The following is an 18803-nucleotide window of genomic DNA, read 5'->3' as shown; positions in this document are numbered from 1 at the left end:
AGCCCCTCCGAAACATTAAATATGGCTCTATTAAATGTTAGAGCTTTAACTTACAAGACGTTTTTTATCAACGATCTTATTAGTGATAGAAAAATAGATTTTATTGCACTAAGTGAATCGTGGCTTAGCTCAGATGGCGTGGCTGTTTTAATCGAATCTGCGCCTCTGGATTACAGATTTACTCGTGCGGATCGTCAAGGAAAGAGAGGTGGCGGACTAGCAAACATTTACTCAAGCCAGGTAAAGTGTAAAGATGTCAGTTTTGGTAAATTCAAATCCTTTGAGTATCTCGCCGTTGTTATTCATGGAGATTCTCACATTCTAGTATTATCCGTGTATAGACCTTCTAAATTCAACGCGTCTTTCTTTGAGGAATTCTCTGACTTAATGTCAATTCTAATTACGAACTATGACACACTCTTAATAGTCGGCGACTTTAATTTTCATTTAGATAATCAGTGTGACCAAAAAGTAAAAGAATTCATGAACCTCCTGGACTCTCTTGATTTGAGACAGCTCGTTAATCAGCCTACACATAAAGCAGGTCATACGTTAGACTTAGTGATTACTAAAGGACTAAAAGTTGATGTAAAGCAGATCATTGATATTGGTCTATCAGACCATTTTCTTCTACTTTTTAATCTAGAAATAATGATAGAAAACATTCATGAGAAGCATATTGTTAAAAAACACTTCTTTGACTCATCAGCAGTTTTAAAACTTACAAACATTCTAAGCAATCAGTCTGTTTATAGTGCCAACTATAATAGCGAGGATAATGTAAATAGTAAGGTGGAAAGATTTAATACAAAGGTGAGAGCTGCTGTTGACTTAGTTGCACCTGAAAAGACAGTTAAAAAATCTTCTAGCATTGTTATACCATGGAAGACCCAAAGAGTGTCTGATTTAAAGAGAACATGCCGTAGAGCTGAGCGTAAATGGAGGAAGACTAAACTAAACTATCCACTATGAAATATTAAAAGTTAAAATAACAGAATACAATAACACAGTCCGTCTTGAGAGGCGCGGTTATTTCTCTAAGATTATAAATAACAATGCTAGTAATCCCAGAGTCTTATTCTCGTACAATTGATCGTCTGCTAAACTCAGGTAACTCAAAAGAATGCCTCTAAAGTACTTCCAGTAAAACCTGTGAGGCTATTGCTGTATTTTTCAATCTAAAAATTAATGATATTAGAAATAACATAGTATATCTCCCCAGCACTGAGGATCCTCCTAAACCCCAGAATTCCGTTATAAACGAATTGAACTGTTTCACTAGGATAGATTTACCTGATTTACATAAAATAATTTCTCAAATGATCCACCTGCGTCCTTGACACATCCAGCCATCCATTTTCCAACCCGCTGAATCCAAACACAGGGTCACGGGGGTCTGCTGGAGCCAATCCCAGCCAACACAGAGCACAAGGCAGGAACCAATCCCGGGCAGGGTGCCAACCCACCACAGTTATATAGCACATTTTCATACAAATAATGACCTTTACATAATGAAGGAAAGAGAAAAAAAAGACAAAGTAAGAATTAAAATAAGACAACATTAACATAGAATAAAAGTAAGGTCCGATGGCCAGGGAGGACAGACAAAACAAAAAACCTCCAGACGCAGGACACACACAAACACCGCAGGACACACACAAACACATCCACACACCAAGCACACACTAGGGACAATGTAGAATCGCCAATCCACGTAACCTGCATGTCTTTGGACTGTGGGAGGAAACCGGAGTGCCCGGGGGAAACCCACGCAGACACGGGAAGAACATGCAAGCTCCACGCAGGGAGGACCCGGGAAGCGAACCCAGGTCCCCAGATATCCCAACTGCGAGGCAGCAGCGCTACCCACTGCACCACCGTGCCGCCCCGCGTCCTTGACCCAAAACCAACAAATTTTTTCAAAGAAGTATCGGGTGTGCTAATTGATAATGTTCTTGACATAGTAAATTCATCATTAGATACGGGGGTCTTCCCAGACTGTCTTAAGACTGCTTTAGTTAAACCCCTACTTAAGAAAAATAATCTTGACCCCTCTGCTCTTGAAAATTTTAGACCCATCTCCAACCTGCCTTTCTTATGTAAAATTCTAGAGAAGGCAGTCATTATGCAGCTAAATGAGCACCTTAACCCTTTAACCGCCAACTCCCTAAATATTCCCCACGCCAGGCGAAATCTGAACAATTTTCGTTTTTTTACTTTTTTACATTTTTTTTACATTTATTCAAGCAGTATTGACCACTAAATGTTGTGCAAGTTCTAGAAATGGGAAAACACATAATAAAACACAAAATGTACCTTTTCTCAGGCTTCCACAACAATAAACTTTCATCAACTGTAACTGACGGTCCTGGCATGTAGGGCAACTGAAATGCTTCAAATAAATGGTCAATCAAAGGACGTAGCTTGAACAAGCGGTCGCGGTTTGGATCTTTCTTATCTGGCTCATTTCTGTTGTCATTCAAATGAAAGAATTTCAGCAGCAAAGAGAATCGGTTACGTGTCATGACAGCTGCAAAAATAGGTGTTGCATACATAGGATCTGTAGACCAGTACATCTCAATATCTGGTTTTCTGATTATTCCCATCAACATCAAAATCCCAATGAATTTTTTCATTTCGTTTTCATCAGTGTCTACCCAAGCACGAACACGGGAATGTGGAGGTAAATTGGGATTTTTCTCAATAAACTGTGCTGCATACAGATTTGTCTGATGAGCAAAATGTTATGATCAAGTCAGGTGACACAAACAGCTCATAAAACTGCTCAGCAGTGTAATTGTTTACATCAACAGTAAAGCCACACGTTGCCTCAAACGGATGCAGAAAAGGTAGTTCACCTCGGGCAGCAGTCCAGTTGAGATGCTGGGGATACACCCACTCATCGCCGTCATCCAATGCGCCGTCATTCACAGTATCATGCAGCGCACGTTGCTGATCATCATTGTCGCTAAAATCTTCTTCAGAACTGCTACAATCATGATCAGAATTATTGTCCAAAATCGCCTGCAAAACCTCACTTGAAGTCAGTTTACGTTTCGCCATATTCACAGCTTTCACTTTCGAATCACATCACGTGATCAGCCAATACAAGCGCAGAGTTGTCGAAATACAACGTAGTAATAATACCCACGCCAAACTGTCAGTTATACTACGTGCCAGGCATTCACATAACCACAGGCAAATGTGCCGGATAATTCCGGCAGTAAGGCGTCAGCAATAAAGCTACGATGCCGGATATATCCAGCAGAGGGCAGTTAAGGGGTTAATAAACCTTGTCGCCACTGTTGTTTGCAATCGCTATTGAACCACTGGCGGTTCACTGCCGAAATTCTTATCAGATAAAGGGGATTGTCAGAGAAGGACTGGAACAGAAAATTTCTCTATATGCAGATGATATGGTCTTATATATATCAGACCCAGAAAACACTGTCCCTGCTGTTTTAACAGCACTAACAGAATTTCAAAAGATATCTGGTCTTAGAATTAATCTGAATAAAAGTGTACTCTTTCCTGTGAATTCACAAGTATATAATATTAAATTAGACACCCTACCTTTTACCATAGCAGATCAGTTTAAATACCTAGGGGTAAATATCACAAGTAAACATAAAGCTCTTTGTCAACAAAATTTTGGCGTCTGTATGGAAAAAATTAAGGAAGACTTGCATAGATGGTCAACCCTTCATCTCACTCTAGCCGGAAGAATTAACATCGTTAAGATGAATATCCTTCGTAAACTTCTCTTTTTATTTCAAAACATTTCAATATATATCAATAAATCGTTTTTTAAACAGTTAGATTCAATAATAACCGCATTCATTTGGAACTCAAAACACCCACGTATCTGAAGAGCGACCCTACAAAGACCTCAGGCAGAAGGTGGCATGGCTTTACCTAATTTTCAGTTTTATTACTGGGCAGCAAACATACAAGCCATAAAAACCTGGATACAAATAAATGCACATACACAGGCTTGGTCCGCAATAGAAGTAAAATCCTGCAGTACTTCTTTATATTCCCTGCTCTGCTCTCCAATAAATGAAAGTTATCGCAAATATACTAATAACCCAATTGTGCTTTACTCACTCAGAATATGGAACCAAATTAGGAAGCATTTTAAGATGGAAAATCTTTTATCAGTGGCACCTCTGCAAGAGAACCACCTCTTTCAACCTTCGCAAGTATATCCAGTTTTTAATACCTGGAAAAGTTTTGGGATTAAAATGCTCAGAGATCTTTATATAGACAACATATTTACATCTTTTGAACAATTACGTTCAAAATTTAACCTCCCAGCTACACATTTCTTTTACTATCTTCAAATTAGAAATTTTGTTAAACAGAAACTGCCCGATTTCCCCCACCTTGCACCCTCCACAATGCTGGAAAAAATACTGCTCAGTTTCCGAGGAAACAAACAGTATTTCCGCAATATATAAAATCTTATTAGAGTCCCTACCTTTCAAAGATCCAAGAGGACATTGGGAAGAAGATCTCTTAATCAATATATCAGAAAAGGAGTGGAAGGTAGCAAAGCAGAGAATTCACTCGAGTTCTATATGCGCAAAGCATAGAATTATTCAACTAAAAATTATATATCGAGCTCATCTGTCTCGCTTAAAACTGTCCAAAATGTTTCCAGGCCAGGATCCAACCTGCGAGCGCTGCAACCAAGCTCCTGCCTCACTGGGTCACATGTTTTGGGCCTGCTCCAAACTAACATCATTTTGGACAAAATTTTTTAAGTGCCTCTCAGACAGCTTTAGTATCACAATCCCTCCTAACCCATTAACAGCTGTGTTTGGTGTCCTTCCAGATGGACTTGAATTGGAGAAGGACAAGCAAACGGTGATTGCATTCACTACACTTTTGGCACGCAGACTTATTTTGTTAAATTGGAAGAATCCTAATTCTCCTCTTATAAGTCAGTGGGAAACCGATGTTTTATATTATTTGAAATTGGAAAAAATCAAAATTTTCAGTTAGAGGATCTGTACAACATTTTTTCAAAACATGGCAGGATTTAATCAATATTATTTTAGAATAAGAGAAATAACTATTATCGCATTTAACTCCCTTCTCCATCTCTTATTTACATAGATATTTATTTCTGCCTTTATTTTGTTTAATGTTGCCTTATTGAAAAGCCTAAAGCAATTTTCCTTTAGCTAAGCTCTCCTTCTCAGGGGTGGGGTTTGATTAGTCTTCAAATTTGTTGGGTTATAAATTGATCTGTTTGTATGGAATGATTACAATGAAAATTAATAAAATAAAAATATTAAAAAAAAAAAAAAAAAATCTGCTATTCTTGATAAATTTCAGTCAGGTTTAAAACAAATCACAGCACGGAAACTTCACTCGTTAAAGTAGTAAATGACTTGTGGGTAATATGCAGACAGAGGTCATTTATCTGTTCGCAGTCTCTTAGATCTGAGTGCCGCATTTGACACCATTGATCATAATATTCTTAGAAATCACCTTAGTCAATGGGTGGGCCTCTCTGGCAAGGTCTTAAATTGGTTTCAATCCTACCTGGCAGGGCGAAAATTCTTTGTTAGTTGTGGTAATTACAACTCAAGGACACATGATATCCTATATGGTGTTCCACAAGGCTCTATCCTGGGTCCGCTGCTCTTCTCAATCTACTGTACATGCTTCCGTTAGGTCAGATTATCTCAGGGCACAACGTGAGCTACCACAGCTATGCTGATGACACACAGCTGTATTTATCAATAGCACCTGATGACCCCGATTCTCTTGATTCACTAACACAATGTCTGACTTCTATTTCTGAATGGATGAATAATAACTTTCTCAAGCTAAATAAAGAGAAAGCTGAAATCTTAGTGATTGGCAATAATGGATACAATGAGGCTATTAGAAATAAACTGGATACATTAGGATTAAAAGTCAAGACGGAGGTAAAAAATTTAGGGGTAACTGTTGACTGTAATCTGACTTTTAAATCGCATATTAATCAGATCACAAGGACAGCATTTTTTTCACTTAAGAAATATAGCAAAAGTTAGACCTCTTATATCATTGAAAGATGCTGAGAAATTAGTTCACACGTTTGTTTTCAGTCGACTAGATTACTGTAACGCAGTCCTCTCAGGAATACCCAAAAGAGACATAAATCGTTTGCAACAAGTGCAGAATGCAGCTGCTAGAATCCTAACCAGGAAAAGAAAATCCGATCACATTTCTCTAGTTTTGATGTCACTACACTGGTTACCTGTGTCATTCAGGATTGACTTTAAAATTCTGCTTAAGGTTTATAAAGCCTTAAATAATCTCGCCCCATCTTATATATCGGAATGTCTGACACCTTATATTCCAAATCGTAACCTCAGATCCTCAAATGAGTGTCTCCTTAGAATTCCAAGAGCTAAACTTAGAAGAAGTGGTGAGGCGGCCTTCTGCTGTTATGCACCTAAAATCTGGAATAGCCTGCCAGTAGGAATTCGCCAGGCTAATACAGTGGAGCACTTTAAAAAAACTGCTGAAAACACATTATTTTAACATGGCCTTCTCATAACTTCACTGTAATTTAAATCCTGATACTCTGTATATCCAATTCATTATAATAACTATTTATGGTGGCTCTAAAATCTATACTAACCCCTACTCTCTCTTGTGTTTCCTTTTCCAGTGTCCTTTTGGCGCCACCACCATCTACTCAAAGCATCATGATGTTCCAACAGTGATGGATTAAAAGCCAGAAGTCTGCATGACCATCATCATCAAGTCCTTCCGTGAGAACCCTAAAAACAAAGAGGACTATTTCATTTTTGTTAGGTAGAATGCCCAAAGGGGACTAGGAGGTCTCGTGGCCTGGAACTCCTGCAGATTTTATTTTTTTCTCCAGCCGTCTGGAGTTTTTTTTTGTTTTTTCTGTCCCCCCTGGCCATCGGACCTTACTCTTTAATGTGTTAATTAATGATGTCTTATTTTAATTTCTTATTTTGTCTTTTATTTTTCTTTTCTTCATTATGTAAAGCACTTTGACCTACTTTTTATATGAAAATGTGCTATATAAATAAATGTTGTTGTTGTGTTGTTGTGAAAAACAGACGCTCAATGATGACATCGCAATGAGACCACATGACCATCACATGGTGCTATCGCCAAGGAAGTGAGCTGCGGCCCAAAGCACCTTACGCAAAGTGAGAGCGGAATACGGAAATAAACAAAAGGTCTAACACGGCCATGCAAACATCAATTAAAATTGAAAACATGCTTTTGAAATTGTCATCAGAATGACCATGTAGGGTGAAACCACTCAATGAAGGCAACATTAACACCAAGAGAAAAATGACATTTCCAGGTCAGTATTGTGTCCATGTTTGGGCAGCACCTGTTCAAGCTGCTCATGTTCATGGACGGTTTCAAGAAGGTTTCGAAAAAGCAGTGGGAAACCATACAGGAAAAACGGTTAGATTCTTCTTGCCTGGTACTTGATGCCAACAGAAAAGTGGATTTGGTGAGCCCATTTAAATTAACACTTCAATTCGGTTTACTCTTGGACAGCACTGGTCACTGTGTACTGGGCTTTTAGTGCTTCTTCTGATTCACAACTATAATATGGTAATAGTAAAACACAGGGTGGGCCACGGAAATGTAGCCCACCTCCAATACCAGTGCCACGCTCTTTGGAGGAGTCCGTAGCCACTTCACGACCAGAAAATCGGCGTTTAGTGCGCGGTGTCAGGAACACAAATAGAGGGCCCAATTTTCTTTTGAATCAACTGTGAATACCACGGTTTACCTGGACATCTTTGAGCAATTTTACGACCAACTAATACCAGAAGAAAAAAAATGTAATGTTTTTTCCAACAAGATGGGGCAACATGCCACACCTCACGCGACTCACTGGCACAGGTCCATGAACTGTTTACAGAGGAGCGAACTGTGAGCAAGCGGTTATGGCCACCATGTTCCCTGGACTTGTTGACATGCGATTTTCATCTGTGGGGAAATTTAAAGCAGAAGGTGTACATCAACAATCCTCATACCCTGGGTGAACTCAAGGAAAACATCACGAACACTATCACCGCTGAAGAGCTGCAAGCAGTATCAGCCAACATACTCGGACGTGCCCAAAGGTGCATAGATGTGAACGGGGACCACTTTCAGCATCTGTTGTAACCTGTGGGTGAGTGAATAAAACCAATCCACTTGCTCGTTCATCTTGTCATACTATCGCTGGAGGCGGGTTACTTTTCCGTACTTGCACATTGTCACCCATGTGTGTCGGAGGACCTCCTTGTAGGTTCAATCACAGAGGGGGCTTTGCCGCGCTAACATTGTCATTTCCGTCTTTTCCCACAATGCTGAGATTCATCCCATTGGAAGGCATTTAGCCTAGCCCCGCCACCATAAAGTCTAAAGGTGTCACTAAAGGTGTTACTTTTGGCCAATGCAACCTGCAAGACAGAGCTCCTCTAAAGACTGACAGAACTCTACTGGAATCCTCTTTTTGACGATCGCAATTTTCAGTTCTTTTCTTTATTTCCGCATCTCCAGACAAATAAACGGGATGACCTGGTTGGTGCCACCAAAATTTCTTGCTGCAGTCCTGAGTTTTCACTACCACACCCGGCCACAAAGTAAAATGTTGTAAGGAAACCTGCCTATCATGGTAAATACGTAAATAGTATAATATGAACCAGTCCCTATAGTTATATAAAGTGGTACCTGGGTATACGTCCGCTTTGGAATAATTCCAACTTGGTATACGTCCTGTTTGGACGCGAAACATTTTGCTTGGTATACGACCTTTGTTTGGAATACGACTCGCGTACTAGAACACCGCGCGCAACCCTTGTTTACCTCTTTCGAGACAAAGCCACGACTGAGCCACGAGCGTCAGTACGCCAGTTGCTAGCATTCAGTGAACAAGCCGCGCTATAACTCTATGTGAATTTTCACGTGATTTTGTGTTTTTTCGCGTAAATTTGAATTGGTTGTTGAAAAGTATGAAGGTGGCATGCGTATCCGGGACATGGCTGCTGCATACCGTATGCCGAGAACGACGGAATCTACGATTGTGAAAAACAAAGATGTTATTAAAAAGTAAAGTGAGGTTACATTTTCATTTATTTCATCTAATTGCTTTTGTATTTACTGTATGTATTTTAGTATTAAGCAGTGTTTAATTTTATACAACCCCATCGATGTATAATATGCCAATAAAAATAGGATTTTTTTCATAACAACAGATTAATCATGTTCCCTTTATTTCTTATGGGAAAAATTTGTTTGGTATACGTCCTGTTTGGTACAAGTCCAAAGATCTGCAACAGACTAAGGATGTATACCGAGGTACCACTGTATTAACAAAATCATGCCAATATAAATTCACAATACTATGAGATTTGAGATGTTTTCAGTCAACAATAAAGAAGAAGAAAATAAAGGAGTATAATTAATCCCATTCCTGTGGAAAATGAATCTCCCGGGGGCCAATGTCATTAACAACAGACCAAGTACCAGTTTTGCTGACTTAAACAAAATAGTTGACTCTCCGGGAATTTTACAATATTATAATCACATGCTGAAATGTACTGAATTAAAATAAGAGAGCAACTGGGGTTGCGTTAGTGATCATTGAATCCTAAGGGTCCAAAAAAATAATCACCGAAATAATACAAATGCCAAATATTTACCTTCTTGGGACAGTAGCTGAAATTCTGATAAAACTCAAGTCCTCGAGGAAGCGGTTGGCTCAAGGCAGATCCTTTATCACAGCATTGCTTCTCTCCATCCTCGATGAAGGCATCTATGCTCTTAATGAGAAAGGCACAGAGGGACGAACTCAATGTGGGCTCACTACTCCCTGGTTGACTTACAGCAAACACCCCATAAAGGGTATCGGCGCCTTCCTGCTCGGACACTTCCTGGGCCAACTCCCTCCCAAGTTTGCTCAGGTAAGCCGCCTGAAGGACGTTGTAAATCACATCGCTGGAACCCACAGCTCTTCTCCTCCGTTTAGGATCGTGGCGACACTCGAGGACGATTTCGCGGTATGAGCCCATGTCCCTCTCTGTACTCGAAAGGCGGCCTAACCGAGTCTGGAAGGGGGAAGTTTTGTCGTCAGGCTTCTCTCTTTGCACTGATAAGAAGTAGACAAAGTCACCTGATATGAAGCTGTATACATATTGGATGGGGTACGAGTCAACGAATCGAGGTAGAACAGTTAGCCCAGGACTGTTCTCTTCAAATCCTCCTCCTGACGAGAGCGGACGATGAACAGAAATCGACTCTCGAGGGTAATTCCGAGTCAAGGTACTATTTACGCTGTTGGCCACATAAAAGAACAGCGATTGACCATCTTCAACAAGAGTAGCTTTTGTCCCCAAAGCACTGGCCACACAATCTGGACAGCTCTCGCTGCCTTTTGATGGTTTTTGATTAAGACATGATGAAGTAGGCAGGGAGTTGTCAGTGCTGAGCTCGTGCGAGAAGCATACCCCATACATGGAGCTACCACAGCTGTATAAAACTGACATGACTGTATCTAGAGCTAGAATGCGATTATCTGTATCCTCTTCTGTCACCGTGTCTTTCCCCAAGGCACACAACTGACAAATTGTACATTCTGAGCTGCCGGCTGGACCAGTGCATAGCTCCCACTCCTTCAAAAGATCATCATTCACAGCTTCTAGGAAGTTTCGCGATGCCACATACAGTTTTTTCTCATCAACAACTATATTTTGTATTTCACTCTTTGCCAAGAAATACTCCATATCATAATTGACAGAAAAATTCACAAAAGTCCTGTAAACAGGTGGACATTCATTTTCTACAAAAGTCCTTAGGATGGCTGCCCAACAACAAACAGCCAAAAATGTGGTTTGATGTTTCATGTCAGTAGAAGGCGATGCCAAATATCCAATACTGGACTTCCCACGAGTCACAAAGTCATAGAATGGATGAAGACGTCACCTTAGGTTTCATCACGAACACCTAGAAATGAAAAGAAAATATAGAGAGACAGTCAATATGTTTCAAAATATGTGACATTAAGAAAAAAAAATAACCTGAAATACATTCATGTGACGATTTATAGCCAGCGGAGTGGAGGCCAACGGTCATAGGAAAACAATTAGGGTGTTCTGGATATTACCAAAAACAACTTCTACAGGGTGCAAAGGTTTATAACGTACTTGTGGCAAGGCTGCCAGCTATAAAATGATACTGATGATGATGTTGATGATGATCATGATGATGACACTCTGAATAAAAGCAACAATAATTCCTTACATTTATATATTGCTTGGTGTAGTGGGGACTCTGAGACTAAGAATCTGCGCTGGTATCTAGAAGGTTCCCGGTTCAAATCCCATTACTGCCAGAAGAGATCCTGCTCCGTTGGGCCCTTCAGCAAGGCCCTTAACTTGAAAATTGCTCCAGGGTGATGTACCAGGGTGTGATGATGCGGGTTTGCTGCATGCCCCCATCTGCTGTCCGGGAGCCCTGGAACCCATCACCGTCGGTAATGCTACCGATGAGCTAGGCAGTGTGGCAACAACAATGGAGCAAGGGGATGGTGTATAAAAGTGCCAAGTGCTTTTATTAAAACAACAGCACAAAAGTGTTCAAATTAAATAAAGTGCAGTGATTCAAAAAGAGTCATTAAATAAATAATCATTAAAAACAGATGTAAAAAGTGGAGGTTAAAATCCATTTGAAAAATCTTTAAAACAACGTGGTTAAAACCATGCTGGAAGCTGTCCTTTTAAAAATCCGGTGCATCCTGCTTCTCCCGTCTGGGCTTCTCAACAGGGGAGTCGCTCTACATGCAGCTGACCTTCTCTGCATTGTCCTACTGTTTGGATTGCCTTACCGACCCCTGGGTCCGGTAGGTTCCTTCATACAGCGACTTGGGTTCCACAGCGACCAGGGCGCCCACGCTGGGTAATACACACCCCAAGTCCCGACTCCCGCGAAGAGTCATCCGCCTTCCGGTCACTCCCGCCCCTTCAGAATAAACTCTGCGGGAGCAACCACTACTGCTACTCCTCGGGTGTCGGCCTAATACCCAGGCTACCTGTACAGCTGCATACGAGCCTGCACTCGCTCGCTCTCCCGCACCGACTTTCTCCTGCTGCTGCAGCTCCCTGCTCTCCTGCAACCTCCGGCTTTCTTTCACCTGTTAACTCTCTTTTCTTTTTCCTCCCCCTTAGCCAACCCGCGCTTCTATATATCAAGAGGGCATGGCAGCTGTGGCAAATCAGCAGCCCCAGGAACAATCACGGATGCGGCGGGCGGTTTCTCACCTGTACAGTTAGGTGAGAAACGCCCACATCGCGAATCGCCCTGAGAACCGCTTCAGCCACACAACCACCATGCCCCCTTCACCAAGCCGCGAGCGCGGTGATTACTTATTTAAAACTGGCCTTTGATGAGAGCTGTGGACCCGCTATACCACATTCCACCCCCCATAAGCCTCCAGCTGCATGGGAAGGCTCCACGCCACAGCCAACCCTGTGCAACTGGATCTCAGGTCCACAGCTCGGCCACTCTACCACTACACTGCACTAAACTAAATAAAAGCACTAAAACAAAGCCCACAATAAAATCAACCCAAGCCCCCTTCATAAAAACAGGACATTAAAAGAATAAGAACTTTTAAAAAAGACAAATAAAACAATAAAATAAATGTCCATAAAAAAGCTCTGTCCATTAAAATGTCCTCCCATAAAAACAGGAGATTAAAAGAATAAGAACTTTTAAAAGACAAATAAATGTCCATAAAAAGCTCTGTCCATTAAAATGTCCTCCTCTGGTTTAGGTTCGTGGTTTCTTTAAAAGTCTGGCACCAATCCCGCTTGCTGCTCAGTCTCCAGTTCTTCTGTCCCCACTGCTAACTCATCCCACCGCTGCCACCAAATGTGACAATGCGGGTTCGACTCCATGCTCCCATCTTCTGTCCGGGAGCCCTTGAACCCTGCACCGTCGCATTTTCCAGCGCTAAACACTGTACCCAGCATTTTGGCCAATACAAAATGAATGGAGCCTAATTTCATTAATTGACTTTGCACAACTTTAGTAATCAAACCATCCATTCATTTTCCAAACCCGCTTATCCAGAGCAGGGTTGCAGGGATGCTGGAGCCTATCCCAATGAGAATCGGGTGCAAGGCAGGACCAATCACACACATGTAGGCCAATTTGGCACCGTGAATGAACTTAACTAACACGTGTTTGGACTGTGGGAGGAAACCTTACATGGACACAGGGAGAACATGCAATCCCAATGCAGGGAGCACCCTGATGGACAATAGGAGGAGACCAGACATGAACCTCGATCTCCTTGTTATGATGTGGCAGTAATGCCACTACATTCCTGTCTCATTTGCTTTTGAATTCCTTGAGATTTAATACATAGGTTCTCACTAAAGTAAACATACAGAAAAATGTATAAAGCACAGCAGAAATGAAAACCTTAACACCCAGACTACAGGACCTGGGAGGGCAACAGCCTATACACTGTACCACCAGCTTAATTCCATTAACCGCCTTTCACAAATTTTATAACCAAACCATTAATTCATTCATTTTCCTGCACTAAACACTGTACCGCCATTTTGCCCAGGACAAAATGAATGGAGCCTAATTTCACTACTTGCTTTTCACAACTTTTATAATCAAACCATCCATTCATTTTCCAAACCCGATTACGCAGAATAGGGTTGTGGGAAACCTGGAGTCTATCCCAACAAGCATCAGGTGCAAGGCAGGACCAATGTCACACATGAGGGTCAATTTAGCATTGTCAATCCACCTAACCAGCACATCTTTGGACTGTTGGGGGGAAACAATAGATGGACACGGGGAGGACATGCAAACCCAATGCTGGGAGTACCTTGATGGGCATCAAGGACACCAGACATGAAGCTCAGTCTACTTGTTAGATCGATACCTCAAACTTTATTTGTCCCCAGGGGAAAATCTTACTAACAGAAGCTCCTAAACAAATAAATGCATAAATATATTGATAAATAAATATATCTACACCCACATTGTGGTCCAAAGAGATGTTTAGGTAGGAAGAAAATTTTCAAAGAGAGAAAAGACTTGGCAGTCACAGCATCAGCATCAGGTGTGGGGTTTCAAGTGTTCCAGTGTCCTTCAGCAGTCCAAAGACCTGCCGGTGAGGTGGGCCGACGATGCTAAACTGGCCCCGATGTGCATGTTAGGTCCGGCCTTGCCCTTTATGCTTGCTATGAAGCAGCAGTGGTGGTACCACTACACCACTCTGCCACCCTGTAATAATTTCATTCACCATATTCCATAGGTAGTCGAGTCAAAACCAATCGCACCACCCTTATCAAGGGTAATTCCATCATGTGTGTCTATCTCACAGAGCTCTGAAATGCAATTCACACTGCAGCAGGGCAAAATGCCAGCCGTTGATGTCTAGCGTACTTTGCACTACTAGAAAGTTCCTCCTTCTTATTTAAACAACAAAAGTAAATAATGTGTTTAAGGAATATAAAAAAGGAGTCTTAAACCGACATAAATATATTGAGCAAGAATAAAAATGAAACGCACTGCAGTTTTGAACAAATCAAACAGAAACACCTGAGGCCATTGTGAGACTGAATATTGAGATATGTAATCAGTGTTTTGGTAGACACACTGGGAAATGAAAAAATTCAATCTCAAAAAGACTTTGATCTCCTTGAGGGGACGGAGAGCCAATTACATCAGACTTAGTGCATCATATCCTTGTTTGCAGTCTATTAACTCGACTGTAAGGAACGGTGGGTGTGGTGAACTTAGGCCGGGCACTTCTTCATTCCTGCTGGGATAATGCCCCCAAGCAAAGGTGGGGCGACAGGCTTTGACTGAATGCTTGAGAAAGACCCTGAGGTATGAGGAGGTAGGAGGCATTCAGATCAGAAGATAAGCAGGAAACGTCCAGATTGGCTGGCAGCAGCGTTCTTAGCGGTCTTTGTTACACACAAAAGGCAGTAAAACTGAACCAGCAAACCAATAAGGAAATATGTGGCACACAGCCTTCATGTTAAACTAGTTGGAGTTACCGTGTGTGACGGGGAGATAACCTAAGAAATCTGAGCAATGAGAGAGAGGCCATTCAGTCCATCAAGCCCGTTTGTTAAGAGCTAAGCTGTTCCAACTTCAAAACTGCAGAAGACTAAACAGTATTTGATTTCATAAAGGAATAAGTATTCCACCTTATTGTGAATGTCAACATTAAAATGTAATTGAAATAATACATGTACTGTAATTTTTAGAGTCATCAGAGGTGAAGGTAACCAATTGTTTCTTTATAAGCCCACAATGAAAATACTTAACTGTCAAAGTCCATGAGTCTGACCTTTTTTTTTGTCACACAATACCAAGATGAGGCCTACGCGGCCTTTTAAGTGTGTCTACGTTTAATTTAGCTCTAAACCTTCAAGACAATCCGTTTGTAAGCATCCGCAATCTGGGACTGGAAATGTAAGAAAATCTATTTATATTTTTATTTTATTAATTTTCATTGTAATCATTCCATACAAACAGATCAATTTATAACCCAACAAATTTGAAGACTAATCAAACCCCACCCCTGAGAAGGAGAGCTTAGCTAAAGGAAAATTGCTTTAGGCTTTTTAATAAGGCAACAATAAACAAAAGAAAGGGAGAAGTAAATATCTATGTAAATAAGAGATGGAGAAGGGAGTTAAATGCGGTAATAGTTATTTCTCTTATTCTAAAATAATATTGATTAAATCCTGCCATGTTTTGAAAAAATTTTGTACAGATCCTCTAACTGAGAATTAGATTTTTTCCAATTTCAAATAATATAAAACATCGGTTTCCCACTGACTTATAAGAGGAGAATTAGGATTCTTCCAATTTAACAAAATAAGTCTGCGTGCCAAATGTAATTGATGTAATTGAAATAATAAATGTACTGTAATTTTTAGAGTCATCAGAGGTGAAGGTAACCAATTGTTTCTTTATAAGCCCACAATGAAAATACTTAACTGTCAAAGTCCATGAGTCTGACCTTTTTTTTTGTCACACAATACCAAGATGAGGCCTACGCGGCCTTTTAAGTGTGTCTACGTTTAATTTACCTCTAAACCTTCAAGACAATCCGTTTGTAAGCATCCGCAATCTGGGACTGGAAATGTAAGAAAATCATTTGATTTTGATTGGTCGTATAAGTTGAATGCAGGAAACTCAAGCTGTTGGTCCAAGAGATTATGATATGCTAACGGCCACATGAGTGAGTAACCACGGAGCACAAGGCCTTTTCTTTCTACGAGGGTGCGGCAATGCTGCAGATGTTCTATCAGACAGTTGTGGCGAGCGCCCTCTTCTACACAGTGGTGTGCTGGGGAGGCAGCATTAAGAGGAAAGACGCCTCACGCCTGGACAAACTGGTGAGGAAGGCAGGCTCTATTGTTGGCATGGAGCTGGACAGTTTAACATCTGTGGCAGAGCGAAGGGCGCTCAGCAGGCTCCTATCAATTATGGAGAATCCACTGCATCCACTAAATAATGTCATCTCCAGACAGAAGAGCAGCTTCAGCGACAGACTGCTGTCACTGTCCTGCTCCACAGACAGATTGAGGAGATCGTTCCTCCCCCAAACTATGCGACTCTTTAATTCCACCAGGGGGGGTAAACGTTAATATTTAACATTATACATAGTTATTGTCTGTTTTTTTTTCACCTGTATTATTATCATTCTTTAATTTAATATTATTTATTGTATCAGTATGCTGCTGCTGAAGAATGTGAATTTCCCATTGGGATTAATAAAGTATCTATCTATCTATCTATCTATCTATCTATCTATCTATCAGCGTGTGCTACTAACCTCTCTCTCTTTTTATTGTGCCTACGTGACCACACGGTAATACCCGAACTATTCCAAAGTGACGTTTGCACGGATTTGTGTTTTTTGTATCTCACACCCTCATACACCTTTATCGTAAGAGCATCCCTTATCTACGATGGAGCGTTCGATCAGAAGAAAATATGAAGCTGGTTTTAAATTAAAAGTCGATGAAGTAGTGAAAGAAATTGGTAACTGCGCTGCTGCAACAAAATTCAATGTATCTGAGAAACTGATGCGAGATTGGAGGAGGCAAGAAGATGTAAAAAAATAAAATAAATAAAAATTAAATGTTGCATTTTTGAATGGGCGTATAAGTCGGGGTCTGCTTTTATGATCGATTTTTCAGGTTTCAAAACCCGATTTATACATGAGTGTATACGGTAAGTATGAAAATAAAGTATGTAAATACAAATATAAAGTGTACCCAAGACCTAATATACTGCCCACTTTTGATTATCTTACATGTCTTGCAACGAAACATAAACCCAAGATGACTCCATCCTGGACCTGCTGCCTAATAAGGGTCTGAATGTCAGCGTATAAGTCAGGGTCTGATTTTATGATCGATTTTTCAGGTTTGAAGACCCGACTTATATGCGAGTATATACGGTAACTAATTTTGTTGCTTGCCTTTTATATCGTTTGTACTGTTTTGGATTATACTGTGTGACAGATATAAGGGCTCCGTGACCCCTTGAACCCTCAGGTACCACTCTGAACACGAGGTAAAAGTATAATAATTATTTATTTTGCTATTATACTGTGCACCAAGCACTCTCCACACCACTCTCATATAAACAATAATTCTCAACAATAAACCAATCCTCCTCGCCCAGACACTTTGCCACCCTACCTCCCAGCTCAGCTCAGTGTACTGGGCTTCCCACAGTCCTTTTATAGCCCCTGACCCGGAAATGGTTCCTGGCAAAACCCACAAGTCTGTTTCCTTCCGGGTCAGGGTAAACAGTCCTCTTCTTCACCCCGGGAGTACGTCGTTTCTTCCGGTCACGTGACTGTGACGCACTCCCGGGTTATAGGGCATGCAAGAGCCCACTAGCCCCCTTACAGCGACTCCCGGTGGCCCCCAAGGTATCCAGCAGGGCTGCGTATAAAAACTACAAAGTCCATGAGGCCCTGCTGGCATTCGGGGCACCATCATGCTGTCCGGAGGGCTCCTCCTAGCGGCCTGGGGGTGGCGACCGGAGTCCATAGCCGGTCGTCCATCACAACTGTTATGATACTATTCTAGATTTTAAACTAGAATAGCATTGAAGTGAACAAATCAGTGATTCAGAGATTTTGGTGAACTAAACAAAATTAATCGAATCACTAAAAGGAAATGCTTTGCACATCACAATTCTATTGTTAGTAGAGATAAGGCATCCAAGCCACCTCCATTATTACTATTTTATATTCCATCCATCATCCAGCCCGCTACATCCTAACTACAAGGTCACAGGGGTCTGCTGGAGCCAATCCCAGCCAGCACAGGGTGCAAGGAAGGAACAAACCCTGGGCAAGGTGTCAGCCCACCACAGGGCACACACACACACCCACACTCCAAGCACACACTAGGGACAATTTAGTATCGCCAATGCACCTAACCTGCATGTCTTTGGACTGTGGGAGGAAGCCCACGCAGACACGGGGAGAACATGCAAAGTCAACACAGGGAGGACCCAGGAGGCAAACCCAGGTCTCCTTACTGCGAGGCAGCAGCGCTACCCACTGCGCCACCGTGCCGCCCTATTTTTTATTATTGTATGTATATGTGTGTAATTTGTTTTCATTTAGTGTGGGAGCCCCTTTTTGTGGAACCTGGTTCAGCCGCCACATTTGTAGTTTTGCACCCTACGGTCCATCGTAAATCTGATAATGGAGTATTTCTGCAGTGCCCCCCCCTTCCCATGATGAC

The 18803-nt window shown here is 41.3% G+C and overlaps 1 protein-coding gene across 2 annotated transcripts in view; it reads right to left on the bottom strand.

Annotated features, from left to right (window-relative positions):
* The window catches only part of mst1rb (macrophage stimulating 1 receptor b), a 135535-nt gene that overhangs the window by 98251 nt on the left and 18481 nt on the right, over positions 1-18803 (bottom strand). For both annotated transcript variants that reach the window (XR_007933921.1, XM_051921416.1), the window contains exon 2: positions 9690-10989. Coding sequence is in view for 1 of the 2 variants with exons in the window: in XM_051921416.1 (XP_051777376.1) it covers positions 9690-10889 (1200 nt within the window). In the remaining variant the exon portion in view is untranslated. The remainder of the gene's footprint in view (positions 1-9689; positions 10990-18803) is intronic.

The sequence above is a fragment of the Erpetoichthys calabaricus genome, chromosome 18 (genome assembly GCF_900747795.2).
Source record: "Erpetoichthys calabaricus chromosome 18, fErpCal1.3, whole genome shotgun sequence".
Classification (NCBI taxonomy): Eukaryota; Metazoa; Chordata; class Cladistia; order Polypteriformes; family Polypteridae; genus Erpetoichthys; species Erpetoichthys calabaricus.
Note: the sequence above shows the minus strand (reverse complement) of the source record. Positions and strands in the feature narration are given on the sequence as shown.